Source organism: Linepithema humile, chromosome 4, assembly GCF_040581485.1.
Source record: "Linepithema humile isolate Giens D197 chromosome 4, Lhum_UNIL_v1.0, whole genome shotgun sequence".
Taxonomy (NCBI): domain Eukaryota; kingdom Metazoa; phylum Arthropoda; class Insecta; order Hymenoptera; family Formicidae; genus Linepithema; species Linepithema humile.
In genome coordinates this window covers 12,387,313-12,403,557 of record NC_090131.1, presented here as the reverse complement: position 1 = coordinate 12,403,557, position 16,245 = coordinate 12,387,313, and the positions used below count along the sequence as shown (strand labels likewise).

The 16,245-nt window shown below is 33.4% G+C and overlaps 2 protein-coding genes across 2 annotated transcripts in view; one reads left to right on the top strand and one right to left on the bottom strand.

Moving 5' to 3' along the window:
• LOC105668643 (uncharacterized) overlaps positions 1–16,245 on the bottom strand; it is a 472,083-nt gene that overhangs the window by 104,310 nt on the left and 351,528 nt on the right.
• b6 overlaps positions 1–16,245 on the top strand; it is a 37,883-nt gene that overhangs the window by 8,179 nt on the left and 13,459 nt on the right. Inside the window, exons 2-4 of the mRNA XM_067354106.1 lie at positions 1,027–1,309; positions 7,569–7,674; positions 10,300–10,514. Of these exons, the coding sequence (XP_067210207.1) occupies positions 1,049–1,309; positions 7,569–7,674; positions 10,300–10,514 (582 nt within the window). The 5' untranslated portion in view covers positions 1,027–1,048. The remainder of the gene's footprint in view (positions 1–1,026; positions 1,310–7,568; positions 7,675–10,299; positions 10,515–16,245) is intronic.

Genomic DNA, 16,245 nt, shown 5'->3' with positions numbered 1-16,245 from the left:
GATGAAAACGAATGATTAAAGTGAATGAATATTCCAAGAGATAATTTTCATAAAGCTGTTATATAATCATCTCATTTCGGGAATTAATTAGTAGCATAAAAAATATAATAGTTTCGATATAAAATTTCCAAAAAGTTAAATAAGTTTAAAAAAAAATTTTTTTTCAAATTTTATTTACTATAAATATTTGTTGCTAGAAAAAAAAAAAGATAAAAAATATTGCTTTCTGTCACTTATTGAGCTGCTTTGCATATGCGCAAAGTTTTAAATAAATTAAAATTTTTATTTTTTTAACGTTACATTTAAAACTAAAACTTTAAAATACATTTAAATTGATGTTTAATAGAATTTCTCTTGCAAAATGTTCAAATGCAAATTTACGTGTGTTTGCAGTCATTCAAATATAAGTTAGTAGAAGATGTCAATTATCTAGGTATGCAAGAAGAATGCAGAACTAATTTAGATGCAATATTTACATACTGGTATTTGGATCTCTGATCTCCCTACGAGAACCTGTTTAATCCGATATCACAGCGCATTGAAGACGTAATGAGATGAAAATATTATCGCACGCGATAGAAAAAAAAGCGGTATGATGATTGATTGCATTTTTAAACGGCGGAGTTCTTGCCACGCTCGCCGCAACGAAATTTCGCAATGAAGAGATGCTGTTGCGTGTACGCGCGGCGTTCTTTTCGCATTACACATAACAGAGCACGCGAGCAGCGAAGGTAAACTCTCTGCTTTATCAAAACTCGATTAACTTTTCTAGTTTTATCTCTACCACACGTTCTAATATCGAACAGTTATAAACTTTTGATTATAATGAACTAAGCGCAGAAATCTCGTCGACTACACATTGTTTTATATATTGTTAATTATAATATATGATGATTTTGGAATAACCGCAACGCACTTTAAAACGTAAAGGATGTAACATTACAAATGTATGTATAAATAATTATAACGAGTGAGATGAAGGAAATCGAAATAAAACTAAAACATTAATCTTTCTCGGCTTTCTAGGTAGCTTGAAAGCCGCCTGAAAATGATGCTGATCCTGTTTGCGCGCGCTATTCTCATTGCGCTATTCACGCGCGAGATACAAGCGATCTCGTCGTCTTGGCGACCGATCGCGCCCGTCCACGCCGACGGCACGGCGGGTATACTGCATCAGGAGGCATCGATTTTCGGAAACGCGCCTACGCAGACGCTTTACGACGTGGACAACTCTCATCTGCTGTTGTCACACGACCAAGAGCAGTGTTCTCTTTACAAGGTGGCAATGAACCAGCAGCTGTATTTTGAGGTAGGTCAGCGAGTATGGCGATGAATTTTTAAATTGTAAACTGGACATGATATGTATTTCCATCAAATTTGCGCTATATAGGTATAAATAAACAAAAAATAAATTTTAACACGGTCAAAAATTTAAACATTAATTCTGCGATAAGTCGTCAAAACGTTAAAATAAAAAAAAATGGTTTGAAAATTTCTGCTATCATGTTTCAATGTGAGAAAAAAAAGATCGATTAACATTCAAATATAATGTTCGCTCATTTGCTAGTAATTATGAAAATAAACTAAGCCCAAAATTTTGAAAAATTAAATTTATTATTTACTTAGTGTTATATCGATCTACATTATAATAATGTGGAGCCATTTTTAAAAAATAGTTAAAAATTGAACTGGCATTGATAATTGTTTTGTTAAACAAATTTCAATTTATACTTATTTTTTGACAATGACCTAAGTCACCTACTCTCTGGTAAAACTTCTGTTTTATGATGAAGAAAATACTTATGTACTTCTTCCATTGTGTCATTAGACAGTGGTTTAGGTATGTTGGAAAACGCTAGGTCGTAGGACACAAATTTGTAGAATTTAGAATAAAGCGTTTATTAGATTTAGCACTGTCTGTTTATACACTCATTTGTGACTACGGCGAGAAAGGCGCGTACGTGGACATTACTCATGATCGTTGTTATAGGAACCTAATAATAAACAAGTTGAATACACAGAAAGGAAACTCGCTAAGAAAAAGAAAAGATAACTAGCGCTCCATGGCGTTAATAGTCTTTAGAGACGAGACAGTAGCATACATAGATCCTCCTCACTCTAACAAGGTAAATAAATTTTATATAATAATACAAGGTAATACAATAAAATAATATAATGAATATTTTAAAGTCCTTGAGACTTTAAAAATTGGAAATCCTACTAGAAGAAGAAAAAAAGAAAAAAAGAAAAAAATTAAAATATCGATGAAGATTAATGAAACATAATTATAATTATAAAGTGTGAATGCATATGTTTGTTTGGAACTTGTATTTGAATAAAATGCAATATATTTTTGTTCCAAGTTGTTTCTGAGATTTATCATTAATTTTGAAAACACGATCGAAATCATTTGAGATATAAGAAAACATATTATCTCTCTTACAGGCTACTCGTAAAATTAATAATATGCTATCGGAGTAATCGATGTCAATAGAAATAGAAAGAAAAATAGTCGAATCAGACATTGTGCGTACACAGAAACAGACGTAAGATGAGAAATCACAGCGAATATAGACGGTCAATATAGATGCTGTAGAATGTTTGTTTTCCAAGGTATAGAATAGTGTTTGTTCTAGTTTGCGATATTGATATTGTTGCATATCCATACACGTGTACGATGTATTAGGAAATGGATTATTCTCGACATTGTTTGACACAAACTGGTTCACATGCCAGCAATTAGACAATGCAATTAGAAAGTTAATGTAATTTGTAATATAATGTCGAGGTCATATGATACAATTTGTTTTCCAAACTGTGATTCTGTCATTATGCAATTTCTGGATGGAATAATTATGTTATATATATAAATTTGCAGTTGATAATATAAATAAAAATAATAATAAATTTTACAAATTTAATTTATTGGAATTTTAATATGTATACAATGCACTAAAAAATTACCAACTTTGAACTTTTTTTTATTGAGAAAGTTTTTTTCTAACAAAGTGTGCGTCTATGTTAAATGAATAGCCGGAATTTACGGCAATTTCCGCGGCACGACAACGTCGTTGAGCGACCCTTTTTGAAACATAAAGTGAGTCACGTCTCACGTGTGACCGACACGCGAAATTCTGTCGTTCACATGCTACGCGAAACCGCTCTTCACGCTCGAGAGAGCGCAGCTTGGCATCACATTCGACCGGGAGATTCGCGATGCAAGCGAAATGATACGCGTGTCGCGGCCAACGAAAGTAAGAGAAAACACTCTCTCGGAATACGCGCTCACGATTCCTTCGGGCGCGGAGAACTCGCAGAACGAGTTCTGATTTATCGCCGATCTGCGCGCGCATCCGCAATCCACAATCGTCAACCGCCTTCTTAATCGGTTTCCGACGTTCGTGCAGACGTCACTGTGTTCTGTACAGTTCGTTAAATGCAAAATACATGGGAGCGAGTCTTCTAACTTGCGAGTCGAGAAAGTGAACGTTTTATCTGGGCAAATTACTCGCTCATCTGATCTACGACAATATTCTTGGCATTTTCAATTGTCAAGGTCACTGAAGAGTGATGAAGGAAATGAGCAAAGTTGCATTATCTTTCAGCCGTAAAATGCATACAACTTTGTACCAATTTTAGAATAACTACGTGAAGCAATTGCCATTTTAAAAAATTACATTCAGAAATATTATATCCGTAGATCCGTAAATTAATTTTCACGAAAATTAATTATTTTGATTGATATCGCGAAATTCTAATGTCATTTAACATTTTTATACCTTTTTTTATTAATAACAATAATTAATAATAGTTGAAGGCTCTTCCATTATTTTATAATAGGATAAATAATATAAAGCAAATAGAGCCGTAGCTGGATCTCAGTGCTCAATAATTTATTTTAACATTAAACGCTTAAATGTGATCTTAGCGCTTTTAGATGGTCAAATGTTTCGGCCATCGATTCGGAACATCATTCGAAAACGTTTAATGTTAAAATAAATTATTGTGCACTGAGATCCAGCTACGGCTCTATTTGCTTTATATTATTTATCCTTTTTTTTATTATTGCAAATATTTTATTCTATTATTAAAATTATCGATTATTTATTGGTTCTTCATTGAAAATTGTTAATTATTATTTTTGTTAATATACATATTTTGTTATTGTTATATTATTATATTATATTACATTACATTTAAGCACAGATTAATATCTAATTGTCGTTACATCATACGTTCGATGAAAGAAGTTATCGCGGAAAGTTATCTACGTTTATGCTTGGACGTCTGAAATATTTCTCACGTGACGGACAACAAATTATTTATTTAAGGAAAAAGGAAGTTAAACTACTCCGGTTCATTTAGAATGGCCTTCACCGTATGGCTACTCGTTCCTGTTTAAACAAGTGAGAGTAAAATAATTAATATCTCTGCTATTAAAATGCAAAGTTTTACGTCATCCTATAGCACTTATAATCAAGTGGTTTATTAAAGGTATCAACATTATAAACATCTTTATAAATAAATAAAATATATTAACAAAAATTATAATTAGTTTTCAATAAACAATCGATAATTTAAAATAATAAAATAAAATATCTGCAAGAATAGAAAATATTTCAAACGTGTAAAATAATATTTGAATTTTGCTATATCAATCAAGATAATTAATTCTCACTAAAACTAATGTACGGATGCGATCAGCATGATAAAATCAAACGCGATAAAATGTGAACGCAAGAGTCAAGATACATTTCTTTTATCCATGAACATCTACGAATCATCCAGTGCCAAGTGATATCGTTTAGGCTGGACGCCAGGCGAGCGTAATTGTAACCGCAAGAGTATAAAAGAGACTGTCGCAAAATCACAGATCGTATAATGGATCGAACAGAACAAAAGGCATTCCGTCTGTTCTCTGTATGACTTTCTACGGTCGTTACGTGTGATCATTTTCCACGAGGCGCGCAATACTATCGCCCATCAACTTCATTCCTCGTCGACAATTAACGGCTCTTACGATGTTCGATACTGTCGGACGGGATATTAAGCGCGGTCACTAAGGTGGAAATGCGTTTCGTGAATTGAGTTTATCACATGTGGAGGAAACGAAAATGGCATTAAGTAAATGACAACGTTATGTCTGGCGTAAAATAACAGTCAAATACGGGAGCGAAATTGATTTTATTACGGCGGAAGCACCGTAATTCGAAACATAAGGCTGCTATTTAAGGCAGGCTGTTTATGCATCTCAATAAATTAATCATATCCGCGGATTCTTTCGTTCTGTATAAAATAAAATTATAAATAACTTTTTTATATTCAAAATTAATCAGCAGCATCGCGAATGCGTTGATGAAAATCTACTTTATCGAACGACAATATTTTCCTTTAGGTATCAATAACTTTGCATATCTGAGAAGAAAAACGTGTATGACTGATTCTGTGACGGTTATCGTCCGACGTGCCGATAAGTCACGAGAATCGTCGATATAAATCATTTGAATGTAAGCACCTGTCGGGAAATTGAGTGAGCGTTTCGCGTGGATATTTACGATTAGATATTTTATCCCACCCGTCAAATTTAGTGGTCCCTTTTAGAAGGTCGGTCTGAAACATTACCTGTCAAGTGCCGTGCCGAACGTAATGCGAACGTATGCACATTGACGCGCGTGTATATCTACGACACGTTGTACATAAAGTCGGCGTTACACTCTGAGGCAATCAAGCCGCATGCGGCGTTACAGTGCGACAGAAAAAGATGCTGATTTTTCAAAGATAGATGCGATGTAGAATGCGGCCGCATGCGGCTATGTTGTCTCAGTGTAAAGCCAGCTGAACAGGCGCGCAAGTTTATACGAGCTGACGACCATAAAAGGATCTGAACGTGCGCCGCCGTTACAATCTTGATCACAGTCATAGTTGCAGCCTGCAGCCGTTTTTGGCTACAAAATCCATTATCCGTAGCGGCCTTCTATACGAGAAATTATGGCGTGCAAAAAGTGATTTCCGTACGACGTAATCGATTGACCGTATATTCATGCAATCGCCGTGAAAAAGCGTTTACATACTTGGTCGTGCGTCTGCCTGGGTGTCGAGTCACGCTTATGTCAACCGTGATAAATTCAGGAATTCGCTTTAAGGAGGGCGTATATAATAATGACGTATTAAAAAACATCGATTTAAAAAATTCATTCTTTCCTACATTTTTGAAAGAAAGCATTGCTACGTAAAGATTTGGAGAGTAAATTTATATATATGAAACGTGCGAAAAAAACAACATTCTATACAAATCGTAATGTCCTCGCCGCGAAACTTTTCGAATCGCGATTATATTTCGGCGGGCATTGCATCTCTATTTGAAAAATAATATAGGCTAAAAATTGCAATTTTTTCATAAAGGAAAAAAACAATGATAAGATGAGGATACAAACAGGTACACAGAGAAAAAGTATTCTAGTTTAAAATACGATAATTTTATAAATATTATTTGCAACACGACAAAATGCGTAGTCTAAATAAAATTTATTATAATATTAAAAATATTGTAATTCATTTAAATGTTAAAATAAATTTTTTTTTTTTGGAAAATTCTCTTTCATTTACTACATATGTTATAAATTTTTATTATTGCTCAAGAAAAAAAATTAAACAACTTTTTATTCAATATTTTTCGATAAAAAATTATTATTATTCGTTTATGTTGTTAGATAAAAAAATTGCCTCTTACACATAGCTGCATAATAAACACAGTATTCGGTTGTCAATTATTGTATCCTAACTCTGTATACAAGAGGCAATTTCACTGCCTAAAGCACAAATGCGAGCATTGTTCATTGATGTGTATTCGATGCATATCCTGGAGCAGAGTTCTGTCTGCGGAGCTCATATATCTTTGCATTGATCACAGAGTGTATCGCGTTAATAATAGCCGATGTGATTAATTAATCTTAAGCATTGTAGCTTATCGGTAATCATTGTAGCTTTTTCTCAAATTAAAATAAATAATTAATAATTGCGATTTATTGCAGCAAAGACCCTTTTCCTCTTTCTAAGTTCTCAAATTATTCTCCTTCACAAACAGAGACGTTTCTGTATTCAATTAGACAACATTGACAGACCGTTTAGTGGCTCGTAGCGATATAGCTCAAACTCTCATCAAATTCTCATCCACATTGAATCGGATAACAGTTGCTCTCTTAACACACGCCACGATTGTTTGATTACGTCTGTTCGATCGCGCGCCTGAAGGGCGAATATTGGTTTGCACGCGCTCAGCGTTTACTTAACGTGCATTTTAAATGGCGGAGCTGCGGGAATCGACGATTAATAATGTAAGACTCGATATAATGCGAGTGACATACACCGGCAAGGTACACATTTCGATGATTAAATCACACACACAGCGCATTAATCTTTGCTCCGACACCAGGAGTATCGACAATCTGAATCGTGATAGACGGTGAAATTAACGTCACCTGCGCTGTGTTGTTCATCGAGATGCAATCTAACAATATACATATATATATATATATATATATATATATACACTTCTTTCTCTTTTGCAGTACATCCACTACAAGACAGAGCTGCCGAACATGAAAGAGTTTACCCTTTGCATGTGGACGAAATTTTACAATCACTCCAACGACCATCCCTTGTTCTCTTACGCAGGTAAGCTTTTTGCGCAACGCCGAAACCCATTTCTTTCTCCTTCCATTTTTTATCACAACAAAAAATATATCGAATACGTGGAAACGAAAGTCCGCCGTATTGATTGCCGAAAGTACGCCGCGCATGTTATCGTGTAATAATATTATAAATACGGTTTTCATTGATTTAATTGCAATATGTTTTTAACTTTTCATATCACCAATAAACGAAAATAGAATGCATGATTATAATTTTCAGTTAATTTTTTTAGCAAAAATTAATAATAAATTAATTTGTAATATGTTAAATAGAATACAATTTAACTCAGTTTTCAATATTTATTACTTATTTAACACTTATTGCTATTATTTTATTATTTAACTATAATAAACATTAGTATTTAATAACAAACACTAAAATCTAAAATATAATATTTAATATCTGTATTAAAATTTACATGAAATGCTTGACATTTACGTGAAAGTCTTAAAATCATCGAAAATGTATAAATAAAGTAATGAAAGCACAAGACTTACTCATGTTAAAACACAAGAAAATGAATAGCAAGTTTGCAAATGTAATAATTGAATCATATATTCTATTTGTCAAAGCAATACATAGAAGAAAAACTAGAACAAATCTTTTTCACGTTGAAAATTTGTTACTGCTGTAAAAATGCTGGGTAAACTCGACCTTAAATTGCGACATTAGGTGCGTGTTTGATTAACGAATTTTACGTCATGCATTAATTTGCCGTTGACCTAGTTTCGCATAATTGATATATTGTTTACTAACGCAGCGGAAACTGCGGATAAGCAAACAATAAACTTGTAAATGAACGGACTGGGGGATTCAATTGTCAGCGTTTACAAAAATGGACACACGATGTCCACGATATTTTTGCGCATGTATACGGTGCAAAAATATATAGTATGTGTTTTTAACAGTTCTATGTCAAAATATTATTAGAAATTATTATAAATAATGTATTCCATTCGTAGAAATTGTTGTTTTGAAATAACATTTCGCTGTGTTTCGTAACAAAAATGTTTTAATGTCAAAATTGCAAAGTTTGATATATAAACATCAATATATTTATTAATTAATTTGTTAATTAATTAATTTTGCTGCTTATCTAATGTTCAATATAACATAGATTTTAAATTTTAGTATTATTGACTGTATAACAAGTGTTTACACTTGTGTAAATGTGTTTGTGTTAAATAAGCTGGTGAACAAATTATATCTAACGTTTAAAATATTGCTGTTTTCATGCACACATTTATTAAAATCCATTACAATAGTTTCTTAAAATATTTTCCATCGTAATTAATTTTATATGCAATAAATGTAAAATAAAATTTTGTGAAAAGATTTTTAGCGAATTTAGAGCACGAGATTCATACGTGATGTAACAAATATCAATTTAACGTGAAAATACATAACCATTAACTGCTATACGTAGTGTAAAAGTTCAGTTGCGTAATCAATTCTTACACAGTGTTCTTTCTTTTTGCAAATTAGTGGCTAGCTTCATAAGTAACAGTCGTGCACCGTCACCCTTCGCGCCGTCGTAAGAATTGATTCACGCCCGTGCATTATTATTCGCATGCGAACAATGAAAAGTTGTCTGGTTATGTTTTTCAATATGCAATTTTAGAAAGATTTCTACGCGGTTTGCGGTTTTTGTGCCGGGTAGAAAGTTGCACTCATACACACACACACACGCGCGCGCGCGCGCGCGCGTAGGTTGCTTTCCTTTTTTTCTCCGAGGCGCAAGTGAACGTGACAATAGGCAGATATGCACAGTGTCATAAATATATCAACAATAAGTCCCTCCCTTTGTATCGCGTCTAAAAACGGTTCTCGGTCTATAGAATCAATCGATACATTGGAAATATAATCATTGTGCAGAGAAATATAAATATCTTGATATGTATCATAGGGAGTCTATAGGTAATTTTGTAGACATTTTACGGAGACGATAATGATAAAAAATAAATTTACTTTTAATGTAATGGATTTTGAAATTTTTAATATAAAGAAAGAAATTGAATTGCTCCTAAATAAAACAGATATTAAATTTTCTTAATCTGGACAAGTCGTGAATTATTCATGTGATAAATTAGGTCCTAAAAAGTTTATTTGCAAAATTATTTAAAATTTATATAACAAGTTCAAAAAGTTGTTATACAAATAATATTACTAAGAATTAAATTAAAATGTACTGTAATTTCAAAGGTTACTACAACGTTAATTAAAAATAGCATTAAAATAATGAAAACTAAGATTTTATTAATTTTAAATGGAGAAATAATTCAACAATTGTCTGAAATTTAAGCGCTTAAAGCTCTTATGCATTTTCATTCCATTGTTTTAACATTGTTTTAACATTGTTTTAACATTGTTTTAACATTGTTTAAGTCGTGATAGCGACTAAAACATAAAAACGCGAACTACGTAACATTTGAAACCATACAGTCGTATACTTGTGTATACTTGTATATACAACTGTTGATAATTTCATCAGTTACCAGTCTAACGGAAATGTTACATCTACTCTACTTGTGCAGAGAAAAACCACCCCTCTTTCTCCCTTTCTCTCTCTCCCTCGCAGACGAGTTAATTTGCACCCTCGACCTCCAGTTGGTGATCAACCGCGGGGGATACTGTCATGGATCGCGAACACACCAAGGAGTTCGTACTACATGTTCAACATCAACGGCCACAACTTGTACAGATTGAATTATCCGCTGAGACTTAACAAGTGGTACCACTCCTGCCAGAGTTGGAACGGTCGCACCGGCGAATGGCAGATCTGGGTCAACGATGAGCGCGTGGGTCGCGGGTTCAACAACAGGGTAAGTACGACTTGATGCTGTCTTTGACCCCAGCCGCTTCATCCTCTTGTCCTTAGATAAACAGACGAATATATCAAGTATTCCGAAACCGACAGAAAGCAACTAGCATTGTTCTTCAAAATATTCAGAGTTTTCCAATTTTAATATTTGCCATCTTGGCGCAAGTATTTATCTCGACGTAAAGTTCGAATAGAGTCTACTTTGCACGTAGAATAAAATCTACTCGAGATTAAATTTATAGAATGTGTGTGTTGCTTTTCTTATTGAAGAACTAAAAACAACTTACGTGAACTTGCTGACGTTTTTGTCGAGCAATTGTCCAGCTTCAGCGGAGTCATGATTGTCGATAATACGTAAAAACTCGTAGCACTCGATTTCTCAGATTGCACTTCTCGTGCTATGTGAATCTGGGTCACCGAGTGCGAGAAGCGCACGAACAAGTTGATCCGACGACGCAACCGTGGCGCATTGTCCTTAGTACTCCGACAAGAAAAATTGCACTGGGTGCCTCTTTTAAGTTCGTGTAGAGCCTTACAATCGTTTTACTAATCGCTGGTTCGTGTTTTGTTGTCCTTTCGAGGCTGAAATAACCGCAGCTCTAGGGACATTAATCGCTATTTGATCTTAATTAGAGCAAGTGCTATGCTATCTTTCAGCCTTTTCGCGTGACTCGCATTTTTTTGCGTGAAATGCAATGCAAATAATTCTTCCATCAAAGTTTAAAGAACAGTCGAAACCGTACTATCCGCAAAAAATTTTTAGAAATTTGGAATAATTATGATAATTGCTATCACACACACGACAGCTTGAATAATTATGATGTACGTACGGAAATAAAATATTCTTCAATTATAAAGTTTATAACTTTATTACAAATAATAACTATTTATTATGATCTTAAAGATACTGCATATGGGTAAAAAATTCAATAAGATGGCAAGTAACGTTAATAAGATAATGATTTCTAAATATCAATTATTTAACTATTACAATAGAATAATATGAAATCATACTGACATTATTTGCTACTTTATTCCATTTTTTTCACACAGCACATAAACATTTGATTGTAATACGTTTTTAAAGATATGTAAAAAATCAGGTATAAAGGTATGTAAAAAATCAGAACATGCAATATGTTTGTAACCATGATGTATTAATTACGGTAAACTTGCAATGCAAATATCAACGGCAATAAAATTGGTCATAAAATCAATGCATTAACATGGGATCATTAAGAGGATGCTAAAGTGACGGGCGAACTCCGACGCGAAAGCGCCATCATTTCGATGGTACTAAAAATAAAATGACATTATCGGCGTAGCCTACGCCGCGTAGGTCCGTGTGTACGCATTTGTTTGTAGTGGTAACTCACTACACTGACGTGTGGTCTGTGTACGTGTGTCATCGGAAGTTTGTAAACAAACGATGCTTGCGCTTGTTTCCTCGACTGAAATTTCGTCGCAAGGCTGCAATATAATGTCCGAGAAAACATAGGCGCATACAAGGTGTCAAATAAATATAAACTAAATATGACAAAATAATAAATAAAAATATACATAAAATACTATATATATTACTGAAGAAAAATGTCATATACTTTTCTTATTTTTATCCTTATGTAGCAAATACAAAATAACTAATTAATCAATTAATTAATATATACATATACACATATATTAAATAAATAATTATCTTTATTTTATATTTTATATGATGATAACTGAAATAATGAGAGTATATATCATTTCAGTTATATAAAATACAAAATAAAGACAACTATATTCAATATATTTATGTATGTATTGAATAATTAACTTATTTATTTATTTTGTATTAATTACATAAGAATAAAAATAGGGAAAGCATATAACATTTTTTTCCAATTAGATATATAGTATTATACATACATTTTTCAAATAAAAGATTTTATCATATCTAATTTATATCTATTAGACACCTTGTATAAGTCTATTTCGTCTCGTATGTACATCATACAGCCATACGATAGAATTTTAATAGCGAAAAAAAAGATGAAATAACCTTATAGATTATTCGATAAAACAAAAACAGACCACAAGTGTAGTAAATTACTAACTAAAAGAAATACGTATTTCTTAAAATCTGCCAGTTCACGAATAAATCGTCTTTAGCTCTCTTTTTCTAAACGGTCAGCTGACGTTAGATCGCCTCTGACAATATTTATTAAAAATTGTTAGCTGACATTAGATCGCCTCTAACAATATTTCTTAAAATTTGTCAGTTCACGAATAAATCGTTTTTAACTCTCTTTTTTCTAAACTGTCAGCTGACGTTAGATCGCCTCTGACTATATTTATTAAAAATTGTTAGCTGACGTTAGATCGTCTCTGACAATATTTCTTAAAATCTGTCAGTTCACGAATAAATCGTCTTTAGGTCTCTTTTTTCTAAACGGTCAGCTGACGTTAGATCGCCTCTGACTATATTTCTTAAAAATTGTTAGCTGACGTTAGATCGCCTCTGACAATATTTATTAAAAATTGTTAGCTGACGTTAGATCGCCTCTGACAATATTTCTTAAAATCTCAGTTCACGAATAAATCGTCTTTAGCTCTCTTTTTTCTAAACGGTCAGCTGACGTTAGATCGCCTCTGACAATATTTCTTAAAATCTGCCAGTTCACGAATAAATCGTCTTTAGCTCTCTTTTTTCTAAACTGTCAGCTGACGTTGGATCGCCTTTGACAATATTTATTAAAAATTATTAGCTGACGTTAGATCGCCTCTGACAATATTTCTTAAAATCTGTCAGTTCACGAATAAATCCTCTTTAGTTCTCTTTTTTCTAAACGGTCAGCTGACGTTAGATCGCCTCTGACAACATTTCTTAAAATCTGCCAGTTCACGAATAAATCGTCTTTAGCTCTTTTTTTTCTAAACGGTCAGCTGACGTTAGATCGCCTCTGACTATATTTATTAAAATCTGTCAGTTCACTAATAAATCGTCTTTAGCTCTCTTTTTTCTAAACGGTCAGCTGACGTTAGATCGCCTCTGACTATATTTATTAAAAATTGTTAGCTGACGTTAGATCGTCTCTGACAATATTTCTTAAAATCTGTCAGTTCACGAATAAATCGTCTTTAGCTCTCTTTTTTCTAAACGGTCAGCTGACGTTAGATCGCCTCTGACTATATTTATTAAAAATTGTTAGCTGACGTTAGATCGTCTCTGGCTTTTGTAATTCTAAATTGCCAGTCCACGAGAAAACCGCCTCTGGCTTGTCTTATTCTGTATTGCCAGTCCACGAGAAAACCACCTCTGGCTTGTCTTATTTTATATTGCCAGTCCACGAGAAAACCGCCTCTGGCTTGTCTTATTCTGTATTGCCAGTCCACAAGAAAACCGCCTCTGGCTTAAAGAGAAGAATAAGAATTCTCTAATGCCAGTCCACGAGAAAACCGCCTCTGGCTTGTCTTATTTTATATTGCCAGTCCACGAGAAAACCGCCTCTGGCTTGTCTTATTCTGTATTGCCAGTCCACGAAAAAATTGCCTCTGGCTTGAAGAGAAGAATAAGAATTCTCTAATGCCAGTCCACGAGAAAACCGCCTCTGGCTTGTCTTATTTTATATTGCCAGTCCACGAGAAAACCGCCTCTGGCTTGTCTTATTCTGTATTGCCAGTCCACGAAAAAATCGCCTCTGGCTTGAAGAAAAGAATAAGAATTCTCTAATGCCAGTCCACGAGAAAACCGCCTCTGGTTTGTCTTATTTTATTTTGCCAGTCCACGAGAAAACCGCCTCTGGCTGTCTTATTCTGTATTGCCAGTCCACGAGAAAACCGCCTCTGGCTGTCTTATTCTGTATTGCCAGTCCACGAGAAAACCGCCTCTGGCTTGAAGAGAAGAATAAGAATTTTTTAATGCCAGTCCACGAGAAAACCGCCTCTGGCTTGTCTTATTTTATATTGCCAGTCCACGAGAAAACCGCCTCTGGCTTGTCTTATTCTTTATTGTAAGATATTTTTATTACGTCATATGCTTTATATATATATAATGTATATGTGTTAAATGATATATGTCATTCGTCATATAAATAATATATAAGTTATATGACATATACATTTATTATAACAATATACAAAATGATGTTAACTTTTTACATAGATACTTTGATGTGAATATGTATAATATGGAGCACATAATATACATAATATATACACATGAAGCACATGAATAAAAGTATTTTACAGAAATTAGAATATGAATGTATGTAACTAAATAATGTGAATGTTTGCAAAAATGTTGCAAAATTTATGTGTAATATATACACTTTATCCTTCAGAGTGCCTTCAATCCATTTTTTTCAGCCGGGTTTTATAGCACATAACACAACACACACACACACACACACACACACACACACACACACACACACACACACACACACACACACACACACACACACACACACACACACACACACACAACTAACACACACATAACTAACCTAACAGATTCTGTATACGACAGATAGCACTGAGAACTGTATAGCGCCTCTATCTTAAAATCCCGAAACTAATCTATAGCTCTTTTTTACCTTATTCTTCTATATTGCACGCATGCTTTGTATAAATCTGGAAAAGTATGGCATTTTGAAAATAAGTCTTTAAGCTCTATTTTTTTGGTTTTCCATTATTGTTTCATACGCTTTTCTTCGGCACACACCCTTGTTTTGCAGATTGAAGCAGTATAATTTTGATATAAAAGATATAATTCTTTGAGGTGACATTGTCGATAAATTTTCTAAAATTTTTTTTATTTTTTGGTCTAAATTTCTCTATCTGCCGAAAGATTAGCATGTGTACTTTACTTATACCAAAGGATTTGTAATTCTATCAAAGCAATAAAAAATGCCATACTTTCCAGAAAATTGAAAATACCGGTCGATAAAGTAGGACTTAAGCATCCTCTTAAGAGGTCTTTATGATATTTATAGTAAATGCCATCCTGACTGTCATGTTAGTTTTAGTAAATTTGCCCAACTCCGACCAAAACATTGTATATTTGCTGGTGCGAATGGTACGCATTCGGTCTGTGTCTGTACGATACATCAAAATTGCAAATTGATGATTGACTCTGTCAATTTAAATAATCTTACTAAAGATTCCAATGTAATTTTACATGATTATAAAGATTGCTTACGCCAAATCGTGTGCAAAAATCCTGATGAAAATTGTTATATTGGTGAATGCAGTAAATGTCCTGGTATTGTTGAACTAAAAAAACATTTGAAAGAACTCTTAGATGAGAAAGGTATTCACCACATACAGTTCAGTGTCTGGACAACAACTGACAGATCAACTCTTCAGACGCAAATTCTTCCGTCGTCGGAATTTGTCGATAAATTTTGTAACAAATTTATCATTCTAAAACCTCATTTTTTCATTGCAAAAGAACAATCTCGATTCTACCAGGAAAGAAAAGAGAATTTAAAAAAAGGTGAAGTTCTTGCAGTATTAGATTTTTCTGAGAATTACAAGTATGTTGTGCAAGATGCATCGCAGGCGTTCCATTTTAATAATTCACAATGTACTGTCTTTTCTGTCGTGTATTACTATAAAAAAGAGTTAGAACTTGAACACAAAAGTTTTATTTTTTTGTCGGATAGTACACTTCATGACACAGCTGCTATATATACTGTACAAAAGATGCTGATTCCTGAATTGGAAATAATAATTACTGAGCTAAG